General features: G+C 46.4%; 1 protein-coding gene across 3 annotated transcripts in view; it reads left to right on the top strand.

Moving 5' to 3' along the window:
* TEDC1 (tubulin epsilon and delta complex 1) overlaps positions 1-18,384 on the top strand; it is a 75,931-nt gene extending 57,547 nt beyond the window's left edge. For all 3 annotated transcript variants that reach the window (XM_035537938.1, XM_035537939.1, XM_035537940.1), the window contains exon 8: positions 17,131-18,384. In XM_035537938.1, the coding sequence (XP_035393831.1) occupies positions 17,131-17,490 (360 nt within the window). In that variant the 3' untranslated portion in view covers positions 17,491-18,384. The remainder of the gene's footprint in view (positions 1-17,130) is intronic.
* Positions 18,385-26,675: the final 8,291 nt, after the last annotated feature.

Below are 26,675 nucleotides of genomic sequence, written 5' to 3'. Positions count from 1 at the left end.
TGGGCTGCCCAGGGAAGTGGTTGAGTCACCATCCCTGGAGGTCTTTAAGAGACGCTTGGATGTTGAGCTTAGTGATATGGTTTAGTGGGGGACTTGTTAGTATTAGGTCAGAGGTTGGACTGGGTGATCTTGGAGGTCTCTTCCAACCTAGACGATTCTGTGATTCTGTTACTGAGATTCAGTGAGTGTCATTTGAGTATAGAACCATGGGAACCAAATGGGGTGTATCTTGCTAGGTTGTTAAGAGGATGGTTTATCACAAGTGCCTCTGCTTCTACTTCCCATGGAACAGAATCATTTCGTAATGCTACGTGGCAGCATTTCGGAAAGCCTGGAGGTCAGATGTCTCTCTATCAATCCTCCTTATATCAACCCTTCCTCCTATCGATGAAGCTGCTTACGTGTTGCCTTCTGTTCCCCCCCCCCCCCCACCTCCGAAGTCAGGATGCTTGCTGAATGCAGGCTCCTCTGTCAATTGTGCCCCCTTTAGTCTCCTCCCTGGAGAAATAAGCTTATCAAATCTTACCTTCGATGTTCTTTTTTCAGTCAAGCAGAAGCTATTGCAGTTGTTAAAGCGGTCATTATCTCTATCTTTCTATCTTGCAACAGTGAGACATCTGGAAATTACCTTCTTTCTCACAATCGTGCCCATATGAGGGACAGTACAGTTTATTATAGCTGTTGTGCCCACTGTGTTTAACTTCATGAAAACAGTGATAATCTACAGGGTAATTATGTCCGTTGTTACTGGTACACCGCGTGTCTGTGCCAGGCAATTGAGTGGAAACTGCTCTGAAGAGCAGAATTGAGGGCATGTGATTAAATGTGATGTTCTGGGGGAGAGTCAGCACGGTTTTTGAGGAGAGAAATCGTGAATCTAAAAGCTGTTGGAGCTCTTGAAGGGACCAGGGAGCACGTGGGCAAAGGAGGTTGGATTGACATCGTTTACTGCATTTTCAAATGACATTTGATAAACTCAGATTCCCAGCAAGAATAAACTGCTCGTGTGAATGTCTTTCCTCTTACCCTTGAGCAACCAGCAGAGAGGAGGCGTCTGATCAGTCTGCAGAGGCAGTTTCCAGTGGGACCTTGTGAGCCTGTGCTGCTCCGTGTGTATGGTCTGGGAAAGGAGGTGACGAGCAAGATGCTCGAGCTGGGAGATGAGAGTAAATCACTGGGAGCACACGTGAAGGACGACAGGGAAGGATTGCCAAGGGCCCTCGTGGTACCAAGTAATGAAGCGGTAAAATGTCAGATAAAAATCGGATGGGAGATAAATGTGACAAAAATGCATCTAAAGGGGAAATCATAATTTTTATATGTGTGTTTATGTGATCCGGCTGTCGTGGCATGTGAGTGAGCTCTTGGGGTTATAACGATAGTTCTGCAGAAACGTCAGTGGTGAAAATAGCAAATTGAATCCTAAGAATCATAAGGAAAGCAGGAGAAAGAAAAACTTAAAATATTCCAATCCGTTCCTGGAACGCTGCGTGCAGTTCTGGTTGCTGTCTGAGCTGAAAGAGAGGTGTGGTTGAACTGAAAAGGCCCAGGGATGGGAAGGGGTGATAACCAAGTGTGAAAGGGTTTCTGTGCAAGGAACATTTGGCTAGATTTGGCTAGGCTAGGGCTCCTTGCACTGAAGGGGAGGCAGTGAACAGGGGTGTATCGCATCAGAGCAGGTGGAAACAATTGTGCTGTCCTGCTGCTGCCGCTCTGTTCTCATGAGTGAACCAAAAGGGAACAACTGGATAAATTCACGAAGAAAAAAATTCATTGTTAGTGATAAATATGAAAAATGTTCTCTAGTCAGGGAAGTATGTCAGCTACAAACCATTAGATTTTAGGAAGTTGTGTCTTCCGGTATTGTTATGTTTGTCTAGTCCTAAACTTCTCCCCTAGCTAGTTGCTGTTCAACACTGTTGGAGACAGGGTGCTGGGTTAGAAAGAGCTTTGATGAAACAAGGTACAATTGTTCTTACTTTATATCCAGTTTTTCAGGGAAGACCAAGTGGGGAGAGTCCAAAAGAGAAAGGTGACGATTGTCTTAAGTGTGGAACATACATGTTTTTGAGGGTCTTTATGTTAAAGATGGAAAGACCAAGGTGAGATATGAATCAATATCAAAATATGAAGAAGTTTCTGTGGAGAAAAGATTTTTTTTTTTCCCCCATGCCCTCTGTGAATGGGACAAGAACATGCTTAAATTACAACACAGATTCTCATTACATACTAGGGAAAAAATTCCCAATGCCCAAGGCAGGGAAACATTGGAGCATGTTACCTGGCAAGCTGTGCGGTATCCATCCTTAAGCCCTATACAAACCAGGTTACACAAATACCTGTTAGGGATGGATGGAGAGGAGTGGGACCTGCTATAAGACTGGATTAGGCTTGAAACCTGAACCTTTGATTGATCGATTGATTTAGGACTAGGTAGAGGTATTTCAAGTGTGTTAATGTCAATGCTATGCCATGATGAGTGGCTTGCAGCACTAAACGTAACTGTTTATTATTCAGGATATGGTATCAGGGCAATGTATCTATTTTTTGCAAGATTGATATTTTGTACACCGTGATTCTAGTAGTGCAAGCTATCAATCTTTAATCTTTTAAAAATTAAATAGGCTATTTTCCCTAGGAAGGTTTTGTTTTTCTCCCTGCCCACAGCTTTTTTTTGGTTATGTGCTTGGAATGACCCTGAAACCATTTCCCCTTTCAGTGACATTGAAGATAACTGAATGTTGCTGTGGGATTTGGGTGATTTGTGAAACCCTGATTAATATGACATTTTAACTGATATCCATCTGCAGGCAGTAATGTGTTTGGTATCTTGGAGGAGAAGAAGCATATGACATACCTGTACTGGCAGAGGTGTGATCTGAATATGGGGCTTTCTTATTCTTGTCTCTGTTCTTTTCCATTCAGTCCTAGGTGAGCAATCAGTTTTTCTTCAGTGACGATATGGTGATTGGTAGAAGATCAAAAAGTTGAGTGAAATGGTTAAGCTTTAAAAAGGTTTCTCTGCTTTGAAACAAATTTAAATGAAATATGAAATTCCTAATTTCGAAAGATGAAATCTCCTAATTTCAAAACAGATCTTTTAGTCGGTTGGTTTTTTGTTCCCTTTCTAAATATTTATTATCTACTCCTTTCTTTGAGGGGGAGCTTGATTTCAGGCTGCGTTAAACATCCGGCATCCATCAGCTGGGATGCAGATTATTTGACTCCAAATGACGATCTCTTCAGTTTTAATCATGTAAATGCTCACCCGCTACTGAGCTTTTGTTGAAGCTTGGGATATGGTAACTTGGGATCTGTGTTCTCTCGGGTTTAAAAACAAGCCAGACTCCTTTCAGCTGGTGATACGACAGGATGGCACTTGCTCATGTGTGCATCTGTGAAGCATGGCCAGGAAAGAGTTTGAGCCATTAATCTGAGCTGGAACGTGCTCCCTCTGCATCCAAGTCCTCTCCAGAAACAGCGGTGCCCGTGCTGGTGCGCTTAGCCCACGGAGAGCAGAGATGTCACAGGAGGAGCTGTGGGTACCTGAGCAGCTGCTGTCTGGCCAGACGGCTAACCTGTGTGAAAATCAAGGCACGTATGGTGGGGGTGAGGGAAATACGCAATACCACTTTCTGCCCTGTGTTAGTGGTGCCCACAGGCAGCAGTGGGATTTGAGCTGCCTACACAAACTTTTTTATAAAGCAAATTGTTCATATTTCATTTTCTACTGTTTGTTCTAGTTCTCCAGGCTCTGTGTTAATATGAAGATATTAGTGCAGTGAGCAGTTAATAATTATCCAGGCGGTCTGGGGTGTGGGAGGAGAAGGATTGGTGGGGAATAGTTCAGAGCATCAGCGTGTTTCTGCAGTCGGCGTGTTCACTGCCCTGGTCCCAGTATTTCTGTGTTCCACTTTGTATTTGAAAACCTCCATCTGGAGCACCGAGCAGCTGTCAGTGGAGCTTTTCATGCAAAAAGAAATTGAAGAACTAGCAGGGCCACAAGAGCAGCTTTTGGAAGTGCATGGTTGGCTGGGCCCAGATGCCCGGGTAGGGGGAGGAAACCCAGGGAGATCAACAGAAACATCCATCGGAAGGAGCAGTGGAGGACGTGGACGGGAGGATGGCAAGGAGGGACAAGGCTAATGGCTTTTATGTGTAGTTTGTATTCAGTTAAATGTAGGATTATATTTGCTGCTGATGGAACTGTCACAGTATTAACTGATTTAGGTTATTAGAAAGCATGGACCCGCTATAAGCAGTAGGAAGTAAGATGTTCATGTTTGTGTTCACTTTTTTTTTGTTGTGTTGGTTTATTTGTCAGCTTTTTATCAGTATTCACACTGGGAGAGGCTGCTTGCTTTTGGTAGGTGCCCATGGAGGCTGTGGTGAAGGCCCAGGTGATTGCTCCTGGAGGGCAGCTTGCTCTTCCTTGTGTTGGAGGGAGGAACGAAGCCATCTCTGTGCATCATTTCTCCTCTTAACAGCCGGGTCTAATGTTTGCATTAGACCTGCAGCCCCTAGTTAGCCTGGCGTAAGTCCAGCATGTAAAAGCACGTGGAAAGTTACTGCAGATGAGCAGAGCTGGGAGGTTTTTGGAAGAATCTTGCTCACTTCTGAGGACTTCAGCAGGTTGGTCGGACTTGAATAGTCAATGCTAAGCTTGCAGCATACAAACAGATGAAAAAGATAAATATTCTTTGTTTGCAGATGTAACTTGCTCTGCAGATTGCTGAATGAGTACTGAACTGTGAGAGAGACTCTATCTACCAGTTGCTAAATCAGCAAACTGATTTTAAACACACACAAAAACTGTAACTGAAAATAAATTATCCAGCCTGACATTTTTCATGGGGCTTATGTATTCTAAAAGACTCCAGCTCCATAGGGAAGAGAGAAACATTAAAAACTAGAGTGCTGTCTCCTGTTTTGTGCGCAGAACTCCAGGGTTTGAACTAAGTGTGGGTGGAATATGTTTTTTCTTGCTTCCCAAAAGATGCAGTTTTTCCTTTCATTGCCAAAATGTAGAATGTTTGCTCAGGTGACAGGAGCGGTTAAGGCATAATCTATAACCAGTGTTAATATTTTACTTGCGTTATTTGCCAAGATATTGGATACAGGCCAAGGCAATGAAACGTAGTAAATGCAGCTGAAGAATTATACTCCAATAAATTTTAGATGAGCTTTATTTAACAATAAACTGTAAAAAAAAAAAAAAATCCAATGAGAAAACACGTTTTGTAGCCATTGTAAATGTTTTAGTGCATTTTTAGAGAAATAAGTGTATACTTATGTTTTCACAGTTAAAGGCACATAAAACATGGACAAAAAAGCATGGAGGCTGGTGGGTGGGAATTTGAGGCACCTGTGACCACAGAGCTGCTGGATTTCTGGAGCCAAGGCTGTCTTGCAAGTGGTGGGCCCCTGGGACGTACATCTTCTTCCACAAGGGCAGCATCGCGGGGACATTCCTGCAGACAGAGACTGTGTTAAACACCACAGAGGGCTGCTGTGTTCTAGAGCAGTTCTACTTGAAACACTATTAGTGAGCTTTACTGAACCTTTGCAAGTGTATTTTTTGGGACAGTAACTTCTGGAGGGTATCTGGCTTGCTTTTTACAGCACAGGGCTGACTGTTGGGGTGCGTTCTTCCTCTGTCAGCAGGAGCTGCAAGCATTTTGCGTATTCCACAGTACTGCTTGGTTTTGGGGTGAGCTGATACGAGCTTGGTGCTTGTGGGAAAGAGACTGCATTCATGCACTCAAAGCTTAACTCCAAGGTTTGCCGTTTGCTTAAAACATTGGCCTTGTCCTCTCAGCTGTCTGCCCTGAAATTGAGGGTGCTTGATCATAAGAGAAAAAAGTATCTGACTCATTTCTGATTCTTTGTCCCTTGTGCTTGTCGAAGAACTGACATAAAAGTAAATCCGTAATTTAATATTGTCAGATCTCTTCTTCCCAGACAGAAATGCATCTAAATAAGGCTCCAGTACACTTCTGAGCTCAGAACTCACAACTTTTAACTCTTCATCTTACTGGCTCTCTCAAAACCATGAGAGCTATGTGATTTTTCCCTTTGCAGGCTCACTGTGGGCTCAGCCTTTGACTTCTGCCAGAGCCACGATGGCCATTCAAGCAGCCTCGCATCCACTACAGCTGCTAATTCACCACCAAAACTGTCAGAGAAACTGCTTTCACTGGATGAATTTTTAGTCATGGCTTTCAGAAACGTGTGCTTTTTCATTGAAATTCTGAAAATGTTTTATTTTGACAAATCTCCACCTGAGGGTTACTGTTCATTTGCCTCATGCTATTGCTATGTTTGGGCTGCGTTGCCGCAATGACCTTTGGCTGATGCACAGCTCCTGGTTCTCCAAAAAGCAGAGAGAGAGCCACAGGGCTGGGTGCTGTTGGATGTTCTGCAGCGGTCATTCAAAGCTCTCAGAGGTGGCAAGGGAGCAATGAAACTGAAATTGAACTAACTGAAATTTTACTGGTTTGCAGAAATCCCTTATATTTTCATTTTCCTTGTAGTTTTTTTTTTTCATAAGACTGACCGTTTTCCGAAAATCTGAATTATCAGGTGATAATACCTTACTCTCATCAGTCTATTTTAGGAGTGCTTTGTATAAACATTCCTCTTTTGGGCTGTATATACAGGTGCTACATTGCTTGACTTTTCAGTTTCACATCCTGTCGTCCCAGAGCAGGATAATATAGAGAAGTGCTAGTCACAAGCAGCACCGTGGTTTCTGAAGTGGCTACTTTCACGTAGCGTGGAGTGATAGAGTTGTGCTTACAATGAAGTGGGGCCCTCCGAGCCTCTGCGTGTCACTTAGATCTGAGATGGTATCTCACAGCGTCACTGTTTGTCTCTGCTGCCCAAGATAAAAATTTGGAAGAACAAATTGAAAAATAAGTGAGCAATTTGTTACATGAAGCAATACTTGTCTGCCGCCTTCTTTAGTAATTTGTCGTTGTCAGTGTCTGTTTCAAAGTAGCACTGCAGTCTTCTTGCAAGTGCCTAAATCTAATCTAACAGACCGAAGCTGACGTTCTGTGCTTTTTCTGTATTTTCAGGATGTGCATGCTACAACATTAATGTGGGTGATTCTTTAGATGAATTCAAAGATTTAACGTGTAAAGATGAAACAAAAAGAAATGCATTATAAAAGACTCATTCATTATAAAAGACTGGTCCGTTCGACTGGATTTTTTTTTGGTTATTGTAATTAGTAGAATGAAATAGGTGTTTATCTCTTGTTCCCTTTGCATTATTTCTCGTTCCCCTTGCGTTTTGGGAGTTGTGTGCCGTAGGGGATTTTCACAAGCCTGAACTGCATCTCCCTGTAATCACTGGTAAAGAACGTGCAAGTTTGATGCTCCTGCCTGGAGCTCTCCCACCTTCCCAAGAGCAGTGGGTCTGTAGTGGCTGGTGGGATGCTTACCTTCTGGTGGGCTTACACACCATCTCAAGAAATAGCTGAAGAGGTTTAGATGCTCTCTGGCTCTAGAGCACGGTGATTTTGGCAGTCTTGTGTTATGTTTGTGCCCATGCTTTGTCTCTTCTCATGCTGGGATCTGTTTAGCAGCACAGAGGTGATGCAGAAATTGCTGATTTCTCTGAAGTCCAGCTACTGTTTTGGGATTTGTTCCTGGCTGGTTCTGCCAACAGCGTCGCTCCAAATAATCCCATTATGTTTTTGTTCCCCTTCTGTTTTCTTCCTTTTTGAGTTCAGTACTCAAAAGCTAAACACTGGGAAAGCAAACTGCTCATGCTAAAACTGAGGAACAGAGATTTCAAAAATATCTGTAAGGCAGTAAACTTCTTTGTAGTGTTGTGGTGAGAGGTGTGTATCTGGAGGTTTTCGGCAGTAGCTCCCTTTCTGCTCGCCTCTGGCGTGTCCTTTAAAAATCCCACCCCACTGCAGCCCACGCAGTCCTTGGGCACAGTTCACAGCAGCCACAGAGTTTGGTTGCTTTTGGGCCTAGGAGGATTAATTTCCCTTTCCCTTTTCCTGTGCGATAGGTATTCATGGGCTCAGCAAACAGGCAGTGCTCTTTATCAGTCCTGCACTTTTGTGTTTTGCACTGGTATTTGCAGGTTTACTTTGCATTTTCTCGTAAAGACACTGGAAAATCTTACTGTCATTCCTTTCCTGTTTTCTTAATCCTGTATCCTTTTCTTTAATCTTAAACTTGACTGATTTTCCTGACTCCTGTTAATGCGGTATTTTGGTACACGATGCCAAATGCAGACTGACTTGATAATCTCGCTTGGGGGGAGAAAAACAGGAACGACGACAGAAATGTGGTACGCATCCGTGTGAGGTCAGGTTACTCCTCTGCACGAAATGATCTCACTCTGGTGCTCTAACGAGCTCATAAATCTTTGTTACTGTTCTTCCTCACCATCTTAAAGCTTTCCACTGGAGAACAGTGTGGATCCCACCCTGAAGGCTTATGAGGTGCTTTGCAGTATTCAGAGTATAACGAAATAAGCACACAGCAGCGGTGCCTGGCCAGACTTCTGTAGCTGTTCTCGTTGGTTGCAGCTATGTGCATTTCTGATATTAGCATTATATTTTTAGTTTCTCCTCAGAGAACTCCTCCCCCAGTTAAAAGCTGGCCTTCTCTTGCTAGATAAAGTAGGTGTATTGCCTCTCTGTGGCTTCCCTGTCATTTTGTTTTGAAATGACAATAGGTGTGCCTGGGAGCTAACATTTGAATAGTGAGTGTCTTGCTTAAAATGCATAAGATGGAGATGTATACATTCGTCTCTAATTGCAGGAAATTGCAAATCCGGGCAAAATTTGGAATGCAGCTGCTTGTATAATTACATATTCTGTCAGTTGCTGTAGCTCAGCTTTACAACCCTTTTGAAATGTCTTCATAGTTTATAGTAGAAATAACGCACCCATTAATATTACTTTGATATCACCCCTTTTGTTTATTCTTCATCAACTCCAAAGGCCTAAGGTTTTTCCTCTTGCTGAATTTATGACTGTTACAAGTCAGTAATTATATTAAAGCGAAATTGTGCTGCAGCCATTAGCTATTTCTTAAGCCAGAGCTTTGAGTTTTCAGTAAGAAATACCCATGTATGTACCTTGAACCAGTTTGATCTGCTTACAGTTTCAGGCATTGGATACGTGCAAACTTTTATTTTTTGTGGCTCATGAAACAGAAGGTAATGGGATCATGGAAAAAGATGTTAGATTATTGATAACTTTTACTGTCTGCTACTGATGAATAAGGTACAGATCGTGAGTCAGGGCTTAAAGAAATGTGTTGGTCCTGCTTATACCACCATCATAACTATAAAACGATGGTTGGTCCTTCTTCTTGAGAGGTTAGAAGAGTGTAACTGAACCAAGGCAAAGTTATTGCTGGATCGTGTTCTGTAAGTTCCTAGACAGATGTGGAGCTTTGAAGGTACAAGACGAATAAGACTTTTTTAGGTGAAAAATGGCATAACAAGACCTGGTGGCTGAGGCAGAACTTAGCAAGAAGATGGACATTTTAAACCATAAATGTATTTTACTGCTGAAATAACATTGCAATAGGGTAGGGTTTTGATCAGCTGGAGCTTGCGTTTTAAAAAAAAAAAAAGTTAGTTTCTAGAAGAGACCCTGTAGCTTATCAAAATGTAGTAGAACGCAGCAGAAATTACTAGGTGAAATACTGCAGCCTGTGCTGTGCAGAAGGTTAGACTACTTAAGCAGTTCATTTTGGCTTTAAATCTCTAAATGCATGTGTATTGCTATTAAATGGGCTATTTCAGACGAACATCAAATCTCTCTGTGTACAATCAAGGATCACAGAAGAAGAAAGAAACCTCATTTAGGCAGGACACTGTGGGAATTGTTCAGCTGTTAAAATAGAAAATGATGGTTTCCAGGGTTTTTAACTGGTTACTCTCTCAGGTTGCAGAAACTGCTGTAGAAAATTAAAAACCTTGAAAGCTTCTAGCAAAGAAGCTTGATTCAATGAGACTAGTTTCACAGAGCTGCAGTGCTAACTCTGTAGCTTTCTTAGGGGCTTGAAATGACGTTTGGGCAAGTTATTAGAAGACATGAATTGGAGATTAGAATAAGGAAGCAGGTGTTTTTACTCTAAAAAATACCTCAGTGTTGTAGTGTTTCCAGAATAGCTGATTGCAGAGACTTGCTGTTATTTTATTCTTGTTTTTCAGTATAAGTAGCAAGTGCCTTTAGATACTTTTCTGAACATTGGGGGGTCTGATTTTTTTTTTTTTTGGAAGATGCTGCTCAGCAAATGTTTGAATTTCACAGGGCTGTGTTGTGTCCTGTCCCGTCTCCCCCCGCTATGGAAGGAAAGCATTTATCATACACTGAAGTATGACTTAACAAAAAAAAAAAATAGCATATTTTGTTAAAGGGAAATGATCTACTAGCCAAACTGCTATTTGTTCATTGTTAAAGAAATGTGAAGCCCTGACCCTACTTATGTGTGAAAAAGGATTCCCTTTTATACCTTCTGAGATGCACATGCACACAATGTTTGGGTTATGACTGTCTGTTCTGTACAGAAAACAGCCACACAGACGTGGAGAGCTTTGCTCCTGGCTTGTTCAGTTCCTGCTCATCTGACGTAGTTTGGGGTGAACTCTGCTTGAGCATCTGCTTCCCCAGATGGGCAGTGGTGGGTGTTTTTCAGCGCTTCTCCGTTCCTGTGTGTGCAGTAAGGTGCAGAAAGTGCATTTCCATAGCCAGTGCATTCTTGTACAGGCACACAGAAAGGTGGTGGGTGGGAATTCTGGGATCCCTGTGACTGGTTTTATTGTATTCCACTTTTATTTAATACTTACAGGTCCTTCTGCTATGCTTATAGTGGACTCCGCTCTTTCCCCTTTTATATTTTTGATCCTTTTGCTTATTTCCTTTTTCTCTCTTTCCTTTTGCACTTGGTGCTGCTTTTTCCACGCAGACAGAGAGCTTTCTTAAAAGTAATCTGCAAATCCTTTTCTATCCTGCTCCCTGTATCCCAGATAGACTGTCAGCTGGGACTGCAGTTCTGCAAGGCTTTTCTTGGAGGAGGTGATGGTGGAATAAACACTAGGAATAAACCCTGAGACAGAGCAAAGGTTATAAATAATGATTGTTTATAAGCAGTGTTATTTTAGTCTTTATAAAGACAAGTGTTTGCAAGGTTCAGCCGCTGGGCTGATAGGGATAAGTCTGCAAACTTCTAAACTAGCCTCAATTTGCTCTGCCTGTTTTCCAGTGCTTGGCTGTCAGGATTTCTGCACAGCATCCCTGATGGCAGTCTCTGAGCGATGCCCGTATCTCCATCGTTATCCCGCTTTCATTTTTTATTCATAGATCTTTATCTGTAACTGATGCTTGCCCGCTGGCTGAGTCTGCTTGGTATACGTGGAGATGGAGAGCTTGGAGGGCAGCTCCTGTAGCTGGGGGAATGCCTCCCAGTGCCGTGCTTGGGATGTTGCCGTGCCCTGGGGAGCAGCTCAGAGCCAGCCAGGTGAGTGCACCATCTGGCCTGGCAGCCCTTTTCTATTTCTGCAAAATATTTTCTGTTTTCCCCTAATTAACCATCTAATTCCCAGCATGTAATATTCCACTTCATGCTTTTCAGCTCTTCAAATAGAGGGGGCTGTTGTGGATATGATAGCTTTAAAGTAAAGCTTTGAAATGAGCTTCCTTTGGGAATAAATATCCTGTGAGTTGGCTGCTGTTTGGTGTTTTCACAGGAACTGGATGAGTTTATGAAAGGGGTTGGGCGATTACGCCCCCGATAGCAAAGGCAGTGTGACTTAGTGGCTTGGATATCGCATCCATTCATACTTCCTAATTTCCTTTCACTGCCCAAGCCCAAAAGACAAGATCTGAGGTTTTTCTCTGGTTGTGCCTTGTGGCTCCGAGCACAAAGGAGCAGGTTGCACTGTGCTTTCTAGCAAGGACTGGCATCGCATTTTGTGTTATTTGTGTTGAGTGGGAAGAATAATTTGTTTCGTGTCGTATGCATATAGGGTCTTCTCCATTCATAAGAGAAATGTGGGAGAAGTGAGTAGACAGATAGGACTGGAGGCAGAAAATGTGCTGTTTCTAGGCTTGTGCAGCTTGTTTTGGGAACAATAGCGTTGTTATAGCCATTTCTGCAGTGCTCTTGGAGTGATTTGAAGAGATTGTGTTTTAAAAATAGTGACATGATTCCAGTCCTTATCAGCCACTTCAAAAGGGGCTCCACAATTTGGTTTGCTGCTTGTTCCTCAAAGCTGGCAGCAGCGCGTTCATGAAATGGAAGTGCTCCTGTGCTCCCACCCTTATTCTCTTCCTTGAAAAAGGTGTTTGGACCTGTTGTTGCTGCATCCCTAGCTCTGGTGGCTTCCTTCACGTATGTAACTGAGTGGGGCACAGTGTTTGTTTGCTTTTTGAGGCTTTCGGGTTGCCACGTGAAGTTTTTCCAAGCTGAATTATTGACATCCAGCGTTTGGAAGATTGCCACTTTTGTTAGGTCATTCCTGGAAATGATTTAAATAATGTTATGTGCTAGATCTTGTAGGATCTTTTTAGGATGTTGTACATTTTGGCCAAATTCTCCCCAAGTCTGTTCCCATCCGCCTTGCTGCTTAGCAGAAAAAGAACAATTTTTTGCATCATTTTTATTGCACTTTTCGTTAGCAAGCTGTTAAAGCTCGGAGGCAGAGCAGCCTCGTGGGGATCTTTGTGCGCCACGCAGAATGAGACACAAAACCCCGGGCAGCTCATTACCAGCAAGGTGCAGGCAAATGCGAGGGAGCTGAGGAAGCCACGGCAATTAGGAAGGGCTGGAAGGGCTGATATTTGAGGAGAGATTGGATGAGCTAAATGGATTGCTCATCGTAAGCAGTTGGTGAGAGCAGACCTCCCACAAGGTGGGCAGCTGGAGACAGGGACTGTCCCCGTGACAAATGCATACAGCACCCAGAGAAGGCGAGTCTGGGTAGTACTCTTCTGGCCTCAAAACAACGGAGCATGCAGAGAAAGTGGGAAGCAGCTTGTGCAAAGTGTCAGACACGTTACCCTTTCCAAGAAGTACTCACCAAACCCATCGCTCTAAAAGTTATTCAAAGCTAGAAGATTCCCAGGGCTGAAAATAGCTGAGATGTCACTGGCTACCCTTTTCATCCAGACACCTACCTTAGGTAGAAGAAGTTTTAGAAAAGGTGGTGATGGGGAAGCTAACAGTGTCCGTAGGGGTGTGCAGGTTTGAGGTCCCTCCTGTGTGTCAGCACACGAGTCAATACACTGCAGCAGGGACCAAGCTGAGCTGCGTGCCCCTTGTTTCTTAGTTTCTCATCTTCCCCAGTGGATTTGGCAATGCATGGGTTGGGCCCACCCTTTTCTGCTTTGGCCTGGCTGTTTTCCTCAGTTGGACCTCAGCCTTAGTATGTGTTGTTTTTTGTTTGTTTTTTGAAAAACAGCCTTGGTTGTGGTCCTGTCCCTGGGAGAAGACAAGTCCACTTGTGCCTTGTCTTCTCCTATAAAATTGTTATAGTTTTCCCTTTAGCTTTTAATTTTTAATATGTTTTGAAACTTGCAGTAGCCTTCTGGAAGACTTCCAGAAGTCAAGGAGCAGCCAGGGCAGCGTGGCCACTCTCCTGTCCCCAACGTAGTTGTTGGCGTGGTGAGGCAGGGTTGGAGGGCACCAGCAGGAGGATGATGTTCCTCAGTGCCTGTAAGTAACTGCTCTGTTGTACTTAGAGGTGTGCAAAAGTGTTGTGAAGAGCTAACCAGATTGCTACCCGCTCCACAGCGGGGTGTGTGCCAGTAGGAAGATGTGGATTTCCCATCAGCTGATTCCCTCAGTGTTTGGTGTGGCTTTTCTCAGAAAGCACAGGGTCCCTCTGGGATGAGGTTGTTTCTGTGGAAGTGGAAACGATGATTGTCTTGTATTTATTCGGAGAGGATGCACAGCAGTTGTCAGACAGCACTGTGAGCCTAACTGGCAGTCGAAGTTCCAGCTGCTAGATTGAGACTGAAAGGATAGAGAGGGGCAGGCACAAAATGTTGAGGCTCCTTACCTTTTGTAGTGTGTTTGTTTAATGTACGGTGGCCTGCTGAGATTGTTTTGCAGCATAGAATAATCATTGTCTGCTGACTAATGGGAGATAGCAAGCTGTTAAAAAGCATCAATTAACCATCCAGGAGGGAGGTTATCGAGTGTTTTCACAAGTCTTCAGGATGTGAAGAGTAAAGAACATTACCTGAAGGTAACCTCTAGAGACTTCAGCTGTTCAGCAAAGATATTTGTGAACATATGTGGTTGCAGAACTTACTTTTACCAGGAAGAGCAGAGCAAAAAATAAACCAAACTAGTTACCCAACTCCAGATTTCTGTGATACAAATAGTGCTTTACAAAACTTGCTGTCTTATTTCATAGCCATTATATTGAAATTTTCTCTTACTAAATTAATCTAGAAAATTTTCTGTCCCAGAAAATGTTGGTTCTCCTTACAGAAGCTTACAGAAGACAGCATGTGCAGTGCCATTCTGATACTTCTGTTTCCCTGACTGCTTTACAGCTAGGTTGTTTTCCCCTTGTCTTTACAGCTGCTCTTGCTTCACTACAGTAATTTCTATCGCAGCTGTTCCTATGATGAGTTAAAACTCAATGCACTTACTGCTGAGAGTAACGTGCTCTTCCATCGTGTGCCTTGCACAATAGGTAATAAAATTCGCCATTTTTGGCTGGTATGAAAACATATGTTTCATTAGGAGTACTTTTATACAGCCCTACTAGTACTCCGTGCCTGAGTTTAATGCAAAAAAATAAATAACATTTTGTGGACTCTGTTTGCTTGGTGATTTTGTTCTTTGTAAGTAAGAGGAAATGTTCCCCGTTTTGGATTCCGGTGTTAAATCCACTTTGTGCAGACTTCACTTGCCATTTATTCATTGGCGGTGGCAAGCCCAGATAACAGAATTTATTTTTTCAGTTTTGTTTCTTCTAAATTGTTGTTAGAGGATTGGTCAGCAGCTATTCTTTTTGCCAACAGCAAGAGATGTCCTGGGGTTCCTTAGGGATTATGATAAAGAGGGACCCTTGGTTCTTGAACAAGGGCAAGGAGAGACTTCTCTCTGCTACAGCTCTCTCTATTCAAACGCCTCAGTCAACAGAGGTCTCCTTTAACAGATGGTTCTGTGTTGATAAAGCCTTTGAGATGTTAAGAAAAATTCAGAGGAACCTACTCCTTTTCTGACTTGATTGATTTTCTTGATCTTTGTTGAGGGTAGGGAGGGATAACACATCAGAAGACTCTGGAGAGGATTAATTACTTGGCTGCCAAACAGATGAAGATAACTCCGATAAAAGACTTGGGATAAGTGAACGAAGCCCTCGCTACGTTGGTGTCCGTGGAGGAATTTAGCTGCAACTGCAGCTCTGAGTGATCTCTGGTGTTTGAGATACCAAAATATCCCTGACCTTACAGATGACTGGTCTGAGCCCTGACACGTGAGATACCAACATCCTAATGCAGACCTGCAGACCGAAAATGCCCAGGAGAAGTTCATCTTCACCCATGGCCAGGGAAGGAAGGGGCAGCAGAGAGCAGCTGCGAGGCTGGAAGGAGGGGTGGCATCAGCACTGAGCTTTGGCCGAAGGATTCCTCCACAGAGCTGCAGTGGAGCATTTCATGGTTCGTTATCCTCACAGTAGGAAACAATGTCTTAATCTGAAGCTGAGTATCTAACTTAAATTTTCATCCATTTGATCTTCCTGTGTCTTTGTCAGCAAACTCTGGTCTCTCACCACCTCCTCCTTCACTTTCAGGATCTAAAACAAGTTATGTCTTAAATGGAATATTTGGAGCTCTTCAGGTCTTATAAGGCTTGTTTTCTGGGCTGAGTCTCATTGGGTGACCTGCCTTTGAGTCCTTCTGCTTCCATGTGTTTTTGTTGTTTTCTGAAAATTTGCTGGTTTTCTGCTGAGCTGCTTAGGCAGCTGGCTACCACAGCAGAAGGCTGTGACACCCCCTTGCTCATGGCCTTTCTGCTCTGCTGCCAGCTGTGCGGGTTCAGCTGATGGAGAAGTGCAATGGAAGAGCTGTGACAAGGTAAAACAGGAAATGTTTATGGGGCAGGGAGGGGGCCAGGATGGCCCCTCTGTGGACTGCCACGAGCCAGGCTGCCTTTCCCCACCCAGGATTGCCCCCTGTGATCTCTGGGTGTGTGTTGAACTCCACCACAACCACCACCTGGAGACTACACGACGTATAACGTGCCGTTGGACTACGAGCCATTTCCCCGAGGGACCTGAGCGTAGGGTACCTCTCCTTATGGATGTGTTCCCACTGACAGCTACGTTTGGAGATGAGTCACTGAATTCATGTTTAATCCACTTGTAAAATTGGCAAGGCAATTACCATCTTGCAAGTTCTTCAAATCAAATTGTTAGAGAACATTAAATCAAATGCTTGGGAGAAACCCCAGTGTATACAATTGGTTTTACCCAGACAGTGATTCTGTCACAAGAAAAGCTTTGTTTTATTGGGCCTACCTTCAGAGAAACTGTGTTGCCTGGTGTTCATTTTGTTCTCAGCCTATACTGCTTTGTCTCTGCTCTACTATTTCCATTGTACTACTTGCAACCCCATAACGAGAATGAAGGAATTTCTAGGTTACGGTTGTCGTTCCTACTTTTTCACATTGCCAAGTACAGAAAGCATTTGCAAACTTAATTAATGCTGTTAGTCATGAAGCAATTAATCTGTTATGACAACACGGTGGCTTAAAGCACAACGGTGATGAAGGTCACTCTGCTAGATCTCCCTTGCTCCGTGTGTTTTGCTCTGAAGCAAAACCACCCACTCAGCAGCGTGAGGGATGAGTGCAGAGCCCTTGGGTATTACTCATCGGCGGAGGGGTTGCTGGACTGTGAAGCTGCAAACAAATTACCACAGGCAGCTTTCTGGTCTCTGGTGCTGCTACCTGATGGAAAGCGTGTTAGCTTAATTCAGATTTCACTGCCACGCACTTGGGTTTCCACTTGGCTCCTGTCTCTTTGGTACATCCTAATCCAAACTTGACATTTTGTGTTGTTTCCTGGTGTGAGTTTTTCACAGAAACCTACCTTGCTCTCTTTTTTTTTTTTCTCTCCTCTATACAGGTGAAAACAAGAGCAGAAGATCTACAGAAAGAGGACTTCGCTGCTACTGTTAGAAAGATCCAGGAAGCTGTGGAACTGAAACTGCTAGATCTTTCAAACTTGTGTGCTCCAAAAAAAAATAAAATGCATGGTTTGTGCAGGCTGGTGTATAGAAGCAAGCATTCTTCCAGCAAAATAGGCTTCAGCAGATCCGTATCCAAGGAGCCTGCTCCAGCTGTCAGTGCTACAGAGGTGATCAGAGAGCTGCAGATGAGAGAGGCCAGCCTGCAGAGAGAGCTGAAGCAGCTGCGGGAGGAGTGCAGGCAGAGGCTGGACGAAATTGCAGAAGGGTTGGACGGAGTGATTTGTATCTCCCCTTGAAGAGATAAAGCTGGGCTGAGAAGAGCAAAGGAGTAGACTTGTCTGATCAGAACACATTTGTGCAGCTCGGTATGGGGGAGTGCAAGGTGAGGAACCAAATGTGATTTCTAATTTGTAAGCCTGGGAATCATAACTTATTACTGCTTTGTGACTTGCACTGGTGCCATAACCTTGGTGGTTCTCTCTGCAGCCTCTTTATTGCTAACCTTGCCAATTAAATACTGCAGCAGGCCTTAGTTGGGAGTGTGCTTAAATCTCCCTTTCATCTTTCAGATTTCTAGTTCTTCTGCCAAGCACTGGGCTCTTTCAGAATGCTCAGCTGCCAGACACGGCATATTTTGAGGCTGCAGATTGAAGTACTAATTGCATTCAACATTTTCCAGCAAGTGGAAGTGTTCATTAGTCAAAAAAAAATCCAGGTATTGGAAAACGTGTGAAGTACCGAGGCTCAGAGATTAGAAATGTTTGAGAAAGTGAGCTATTTTAATTCATCTGGTTTGCATATTTGTGGCAGCTATAATGCAGTCACCGTAAGGAAAAACAAATGCATAATAATAAATAAGGCAGCACACCGTTTCCATTTGCTGCTGTGATGCACTTCAAGTAATTGGGTTCTCAAAGAGAACAGGCTAGAAACCAATTCCACCAAGTTATGAGTCACAGGGAGGTAAGTTATGGATCTGCTGTAGGGAAGTTTCTGTAAAATAGAAGCATGGCCCTAGCTTCCAAGCTTGAGGAGTCTCCGAGCTCTGTCTCTGGAGGCTCCTTTCAGTGGAATATGCAAATGTTTTTCACTTGGCATGCATTTCCTGCCCTTCTCTGTTTTGCTTTCTCCAAGGAATATTTTTATATTCTAGTTGTACACTTTCAGGAATAAATGAGTATAAAAGAAAACAGTTCGCTTCTCATTTTGAATTGCCGTGAGCAGTGGGCTTTCCTTGGTCTGGCTCTGTCTGCTGTCCCAGCTCCGTGGTGCTGCCGCTTGACAGCTGTTCTTGGCTCCCTGCTCAGCCAAATGCGTGGCCCAGCTTGTTTCTCCAAGGACCAGGCTTGAGCAAGGCTGGTTGGAAGTGCAGCTCTCAGCTGGAGATCTAACTCCAGACAGGATCCAACTCCTCTGCAGGTGGGACAGCCCCAGGAGAAGGGTGTCTGCGTGGGCCACAGCCAGGGATGTGACTGTGCCTGATGGCAGCTGGCACCGGAGGTGACAACGTGGTCCTGGAGCAGAAAACCCCCATGGGCTAGTGGGGTTCAGCTCTGGGGCAGATGGCCACAGGCGACTGCTGCTGCTGGGAGAACAGACCCGGCCTTAAAATGCCAATCCACATTGCTTTGTTCTCCAGCCACCTCTGTAGGGGCAGGGTGTCAAGCGCTGAACTGTTTGAAGCACGTGTCCCCACTGTTGGTGGGTACAGCCTTGGGACCTTGGCAGCGTGTTGGTTCCAGGGCTGCTGAGACTGAAAGCACAAGAGCACTTGCTCAGACACAGGCTTCACAGAAAAGTTATTTGTGAATGGGAAGGAAACCAGTATGTCCTAGACCTAACAAGGATGGCAGCACCCATCTATATCTTTTTGAGCATTTCATATCCTCCTCCGGCTTTTATCCAAGGAAATTTTTATGTTGCATCACGTTTAGGTTTAAAACATTGCTCTCAAAAGCTCCTTTGTTCTCCTAGGATTTTCAGCAGAGATGAGCGGACAAATATTCTTTAGCAGGGAGAGCGAGCTCAGATTCAAGTGCGGGTCTAGCTCGCAGCTTGCTTATCAGGGTTGTCTTAATGCTGTATGCCTCAATGCATTATGCTGCCATCCGCTTAAACTGACAGTAGAAACTCATGAGCTGACTTATTTCCTAACACCAAATATTTGTCAGCACGCAGCTCTTAGTGCAGCGCTTCTCGGTGCTCCTCCAAGGATCCCACTTCAGCAGAGACCGGAGCTGGCAGCGCGTGTGCCCCTGCTTGACCCCCAAGAATTGTTTTTCTCTCTGGTGAAATGTAAAAATGATGGTGTGCTGTGTCCGTATATATATATGTGTGTGTGCTAAGCATAAAAGTTTCCACAGTGAATCTCAGACAGCTGCATTTACTGCACGGCACAAATCACTGGGGCAAGGTGGCTGTGTTATGGATGGGGAACTGTCAGCAGATTGGAGCTGCTCCTGCTTGTCCTGGCGTTAATGTCTCGGCTAAAGCTGAAAGCAGCTTCACAGAAGATAGCCTTTGTACCCTTGGTGCTCTGCTGGCATCATCTGCTTCAGACACATTATGCAAGGAGCCGGGAGAGATGTGGTTGTAATTTTCTGGCACTGATTTCTCGCCGCCTTTTGGTTTGGGTACCAATTAGCAGTTTGAACAAGCGGATGTTCTGCAGTCTCCCTTGAAGGTAAGCAAGGCGTTCTGGGCACTTGAGGCTTTGAAACCAACACCTGCAGCCCCCTCTCTCCTGTGCCCCTCTTCTCAGGCAGAAAAGTGGACTCGGTGACCGTGGTTGATATAACCAAGGTTATACCTAACGGAGAGATGTTTGTCACCTCGTACATTGGCACTGGAAGTGTTTGACTTCACTTGTGCATGACCACATCACAACCCGCTGGTTTTAAAGGCTGCAGTGACCTTGGACAGCAGGCTCGTCCCTGTGTGAGTGTTGGAAGATGCTGTAAAAGGAGGGTGAAGATGTCTGCACCGGGGGCGCGGGGCGAGCAGGCGACGCCGCTTGGTCCCTGGCAGATGCTGCGGCAGGCGGCGGATGACTCAAGCGCAGTACATTTCATCCACGGGCTCGAGCATGCTCAGGAAACGTTAAGTATTACTTCACTGAAATTGGAGAGTGTTGTAAACAACCCACTACAGACTGAAAGGCAATGATACAAGCTGTTAAATGATTTGTCCCTCGCCGTTATCACCAGGCTTATTGTATGCTTCCTTGTGGAAGCAGGGATCTTTGTCCTAAGGGAACTGAAAAGGAAAGGGTGTGTGTCTGGTTGTTCAACTAAAAAGAACAATAGTGCTGGTGATGCCTTAACATCTGGAACAGGCAGCAGGGGTGATTTTTCTTTTTCTTATAAGGAGGCTGCAGCAATTGTCCTTGTTGGTGCATCTCAAAGGGAGATACTTTGGTTTGAGTTTGGTGCAGGGTTTCCAAGTGAGTTCAGAAAGAGAGGAGCCTGGCGGAAGCGATGGCCTGTGCTGGAAAAGCAGGACACGGGGGTTCTGCCAGCACCCACCAGGGTGCTGTGCGTGGTGCTGGGGTACACTCGCTGAAGCCAGGCTGCCTTACTGGTGCCGTGCCGAAAGCACGCGCCCTGGCGACGGATTGCTTCCAAGCATAGCCCTAAGAGAAGCTTCTGCAGGACGTCGGCTGTGCATTTTCTCTTAGGCCAGCATGGGGGTGTTGATAGAAAAGCACAGTTTAACCCGTTTCTCTGATGCAATTGGTGTCTGCTTTCCAAACATCTTGCTAGGAAAACGCAATTGGCCATAAATACTTAATTGGCTGGTAACTCTGGCTTGCATTGCATAGCTAGAAATATCCCTCCCCAAATAACTGAGCATCAGTCAGCTCGCAGTCAAAACAGGAGGTTCACTTTGCAAAAGGCAAGCGAGGCATCTGCAGTCAGTGCTCCTGACAGCACTGCGCCTGCTGGTAAATAAAGGCTGCAACCTATGTTTAAAAATAAGAGCTGCTGGGAGTAGTGATTTCCAGTGTGGAGTGTTTTGGGTTCCCTGTGGGATTCCTCCACCAGCGCCTGCTGGAGGATGAGCTGGTGGCAGTTAGCGGGGATGTGTGTGATCCTGCTCACTTCTCTGCCCCTCGGCCGCCTGCAAGGTGTGATGCCAGGCTTCCCGCTTCCTCCTCTGCCCGTGGCTGCTGCTTGCAGCGTTCCTGTAGCCCCATCTGTCCGAGGAGAGGGTCCCAGCGCCAGCTGTGTGCACGGCGCCACGGCTGTTCCTCAACACCTTGACAAGCTCAGTGACCCCAAATTATCACCCAGCACCTCCTGCCTGGCCAGGTGATGCCTCGAGCTGCAGACACGGAGAGCAGGAGGGCGTTTCACGCTGCTCTTTGCCATAGCACTGCTGCAGAGCTCAGCCTGTGGGGTATTTTCTGCGTGCCTTAGGATGTGGGGAGTTGGAGCTGTGCCAGCTGTCCTGCTGGTGGCACCGCAGGGACACGGCAGCGTGGCCAGGCTGTGCCCTGTGCTCCGATGTCAGCTGTTAATTACCAGCCTCCTGCTGCTCCGGGGCACCAGTTATTGCAGGTTCCCATTTGCATTCCCCATTTTTCATCGCTGCCCTTTCGGGGCCAAGAAGGGCACCAAAAGGCACTGTAACCGTAAAGCTCGACTGCACCTTATTTACTTGGCATCCTTGTGTCTGCCAAAAACCAATATTAATTTTTTCTCTCAATGAAGGAAATATTTCTCTTATTAGCCACGGGGGCAGCATTTGTTCCAGAAAGCAGCTTTAGCAGGCCGTTACATCATGCTGTAACTCGTACCAGTGAGTAAGGACAAGCTCCCCATTGATGCAGCTCCATGGCTGGGGCTGGTCACTGGGATGGCCGGGATAGGAAAGGGAGTGATTCGGTTCTGGCTGCTGGAAAGGGGGATTTTTCCTCTCATCTTTCACCTGTGCTTATTTTTTTTGAAGCAGGCAGTGTATTTAAAAAAATCTCTGAATTCAGTGCTGGTCCCATGAAGCCCTGGTGCCCAGCTCCCATCCAGGCTGTCCCCAGCTCATTCGGCTTTGCTCGGTGGGAATAATTCAGTGAGTTGTACGTATGCTTTTACAGCTGTTTCTGAAGAACTACCATGATTTAGTTCTCGGGATGAATATTATATTCACAAAATTATTGCTTTAAATGTTTCCTCAAGAGCATGAAGGTTTAATGCAGTCTCAAGTGTATTTCTATGCAGGAAGTCCATGTATTTAGGAACGGCGCTTTTATAGAGCTGTTATCAGGGTGTAAATAACAGTGGCATTTCAACGAAGTCAATAAACTGAGGTGGGGTGTGCAGCAGCAAGGGGAGAGCATCGCCAGCGTGGCCTGGGATGGAGACAGACACCACACCGTGCAGGGCACCAAAAGCATGGCAAAGCAGGGCGTTCCCAAAGCATGGCTTGTCCTTGTCTGACAGCTTGTGGTGAGTAAGTTGTTTGACGCCAAGGTAACGTAACCCCTTGTAAGTGATTTGAAAGGCTAACATTGGGATGAAGTGAGACAAAATTATGAAACTGCCCCCTGCTTCTTTGGTACCTTCTGGCCTTCCCACCTGTGCCAAATGCCTGCTGCAGACTGCAGTTCTTAAATGGGGCCGTGCATCATCATACATGTTTGTTTTGGAAAGATACAGAACTGGAAATTAACTGGTGTCTGCCCGTCTGCCAAATGTGTTGATACAGCCTCAGCTTGGCTGTTTATCAGCCCCCTGGCCAGTCTGGAGTGAATTCTGCACCGCCTCTCCGAGAGTCGCCTTCAGGACTTTCTCACATGAAAAGATTTAGGCACTCTTGCAGCTGTATTTAATCACTTCAGTCCCCAAAACATCCTGTGGAGGGTCTTGTTACTGTCAGAAAGGGAAATCCACGGCACCTCTGCCAGAGCTGCGTGACCCGGGTGCCCTGCGGCTTTAGAAATAACCTAATAAAGGAGGAAGAGGAGATTAGAGGTCTAATGAAAAGGCTGATCTTTCCACAGGCCAGGCCCTGTGCTTTCGTCCCCGCTGCTCAGAGCATCTCTGAGCCTCACTACGTGTCAAATGAAATGGACTAATGAAATGGATTAGGATCTTAATAGCACGTTTGATGAGCGAAGCTGTCACCCCCAGGCACTCGCTCATGAGTACTAATGGGCACTGTGGGGCCAGAGCCATCCCAGCGCTGTACGGGGCTGGTGCTGCCTGCCTGCCCCTGGCACCCCCAGCCCAGCTCGGGGGAAAAAAAAGTGTTTCTGTCCAGAATGGGGAAGTATGCTTTTGTGTATAAAGGGGGAAAAAGGGGGGGGAAGCAAACTGGTTGTTTTGTTTCTGAAAAATAGCTCCAGTCCTTCCTTAGTATAAAGGGCTTAGTTCTAGGGGGGAATATGTTTTGTTTTGGGTGACGGCTGGGTGATGGACCGAGGAGTCCGCAAGCGGTCGGTGCAGCCCCTGGCTGCTTCGCTGGGAGCAAGGCTTCCCTGTCCTGCCCCATGCGCTGCCTTTCCTCCGGCCCCAGCCCTCGCCTCTCCCTTTGTGGTGGTTGTCACCTAAAAGCAACCCAGAATGCTGAGCCCCTGCCTGCCTTTCACATCAGCTGTCGCAGCCAGGTGCCTTCTGCTCGGGGCTTTTCCTTGCTCCGAGGCCTGATGAAGTCTCAGGAATTCGGGTGATACCCTGCAGCCCTGGCTGGGCAGCCGCTGAGGTCCAAAGTATCCTCAGAAAATCTGGATTTAAAGTGAAACCGGAGCCCAAAGAGCCCCTCTGGGTCCTGCATCTGAAGGACACGTCTCAGCCTCTGCTGGGGGTTTAGGTGCAGGTCTCCGGGGCTCGGGAGTTGTTTCAGTCATTTGGCGCAGGGTGTGCTACACAATTAGTCATCGGGTAACGGCGCCTGATGTCACGGCTGTTTCCATGGCAATGGGAGCAGACACGGAGGAGTGTGTGTGTGTGTGTGTGTGTGTTTGTGTGTGTGCATCCCCACTCCACCACTGCTGGTTCTGGCCTGGGAGAAGCCCTGAGCCCTCCCGCCCAGGACGCGGTGGCATTCGGGGCCACCCTAACGCAGAAAGTCCTTGTCTTGTTGCTCCGACAGCCCTGGTCCTTGCCCCTCGCTGCCTGCTGAACATCGCACAGGAAAACGAAGAGAACAGACCCAGAGCAGTGACATCCCTGCCGGCGGAGGGGAGCATCTCCCAGGTGTCAGTGCCAAAGGAGGGATTCCCCAAGCCCCGTAGCTGCAGCCTGTGAGCAGAGGGCTGTGACAAGCTTCTTATTAATGACAAGTGTCATTAGCCATGATGTGAAATACAAGGCCAGGTGAGTTACGGCCCAGCGTGTCTCATTTACAGCGTGCCAGCTCTATAAGCCTATTTATTCCCCGTCTCACCTAAGTGCCAGGTTAGCGTCCCTGCGTCGTGGCAAAGTGCTGCCTGCTCTGTCCCGTTCCTAAACGAAGCCTTTGCGGGAGCTGGACCAAGGGCTCTGCAATAGCTCTGTGGTCCTGGCACCCGCTGGCAGCCTGCAGCAGGGTTTGGGGACCTGCTGCAGCCCCCTCACATCCCAGCCAGGTATTCGAGGCCGGGCTGCCGCCTTTCCACTCGCTGAGCATCGAGATCCAATTCATGTCGGGGGCAAATTTCGGGAGCTGGTGGAGAGCGTCTGCCAGAGAGGTGCAGCGAAGGGACCAAGCGTAATGCAATTGCTTCATTTGAAGCAGTTAGAGCGGAGCAAAACCATGTTTTTATAAACGGGTTCGGTATTGGGAAGCGATGCACGGCTGCATTTCGTGAGCGTGGAGTCGAAAAGCAATTTTCCTGCGTGTTGGGGGCAGCGCGGGGGTCTGGCGGGTTTGTGGTGTGGGAAAGGGGGGAGCTTCCAGGGGGTCCGACGAGGTTGTGGTGTGGGAAAGGGGGGGATTTCCAGCCTGCATGGGAACGAGCTCCAGGTCGGAGCCCAGCTAGAGCGACCCACTGCCGGGGTAGGGGTGTAAGCAGAGTGGGGAGTTCATCCCACTTATCCGGCTTTGGGATTCAGGCAGTGTAATGTATCCACTCTGCAGATCTGGAGTTAGCAGCAAGAAGAAAACCATGTAAGGATGCTCCTGCTTCTGCTGGCACTTCATTGATGGGGCCAAGGGATTCGGCACCCAGCGTGGGTAGGATGCAGGGCAGGAGTTGGAGAGGACTCAGGCAGGTCCAGCTTCCCCCAAAGCATCCCAACCCATAAAGCCCAGCCCGACGGCTGCGGGCGGGGGCAGCCCCCGGCTGGTGGGAGCTGCACTGGGTGCTGGGCTATAGGGGGGCTGTCAAAGCTTTTTCCAGCCAAGGAAACATCCTGGGGGGCTGTTCCGAGGTGCCCTCAGCACCAGCACAGCCTTCTCCTGCCTTCTTCAGCTCCAAGCCTGGCTTTCAGCTTGGCCTCTAACATTCAGTCTGTTGGTATCTAACTAGAAATTAAGCCTTATTAGTCTAAACACAGCTGCATCTGCAACAGCCCACTAACCTTTTCCTCTTGAAGCTTTGCTCACGTCTTAAAAAATCCACATTTTGCTATAAGACTGTCAGATTTAATCCTTTTTAAATATCCTTTTCCCCGGTGCGGCAGTAAGATTTCCCAAGCAGCCCTGAAACTCGCAGATAAGATTTTACTGGAATAAGACATCCAAACTAAGTGAAGCCTCTATTTAAAGCGGCCTTTTGGGGGGTATCCCACTTTGTGTTTGCCTCTAACTTTTAAGCAACTGTGGTGTTTTTTTTTTGCTCAGGGTAACTCCTCGTGACTTGGCCGGGCACAAGTGGAAGCTCTCAGCTCTGCTGGGCTGTGCTGGGGTGCTCCCTGCTGACGGGGACAGCGTGTCACATTTGTAAGGTATCCCGTACACCCTGCAGAGTCCCTTGGGGTTGGGTAATGGGGCCACGTTACCCAGAGAAGCAGAGGCAGGCAGCCACATACAGCTCTCAGCTGGCAGAACTGTGAGCGAGGGGTTCGTTTTGCAAGGATGGATAGGTTTGTGTTTGTGTGGTTTTGTTTTTAATTGACTTTTACGGCCATAAAAGCGTAACTACCTACTGCTGGTTCACTAGAGAGATGGATGCGAACGCAGTGCTGAAGGAGCCCTGACAGGTAGGGGATGTGGGTGCGTGTTTCAGGGGCAGCATCACTGTTAGTGGTACCAACAACGTCCAGACTAGGGGTTTAATGGCTGCAGTTAAGCCTCCTGCAGGAACAGTTTCCTTGCTGGGATTTACCTGGCAGCAAGCTCTGCAACGCCAACGTTCCCAGAGCAGTGAGGAGGTGCAGGGGAGGAGCACGAGGCACCGGGCCAGAGGTGTCATCTTTTGCCTCGTGATGAGGAGGTGAAAGGGAGATGTTCTGCAGCCTTCTCAGTAGGGATTTCTGGGGGCAGGGGGAGGACGAGATCCAGGACCCTCGTATTCACGAGCTGGTTTGGGCTGCAGGACCACAGCAAAGCAAGCAAAAGCCCT

The sequence above is a fragment of the Cygnus atratus genome, chromosome 8 (genome assembly GCF_013377495.2).
Source record: "Cygnus atratus isolate AKBS03 ecotype Queensland, Australia chromosome 8, CAtr_DNAZoo_HiC_assembly, whole genome shotgun sequence".
NCBI lineage: Eukaryota > Metazoa > Chordata > Aves > Anseriformes > Anatidae > Cygnus > Cygnus atratus.
Note: the sequence above shows the minus strand (reverse complement) of the source record. Positions and strands in the feature narration are given on the sequence as shown.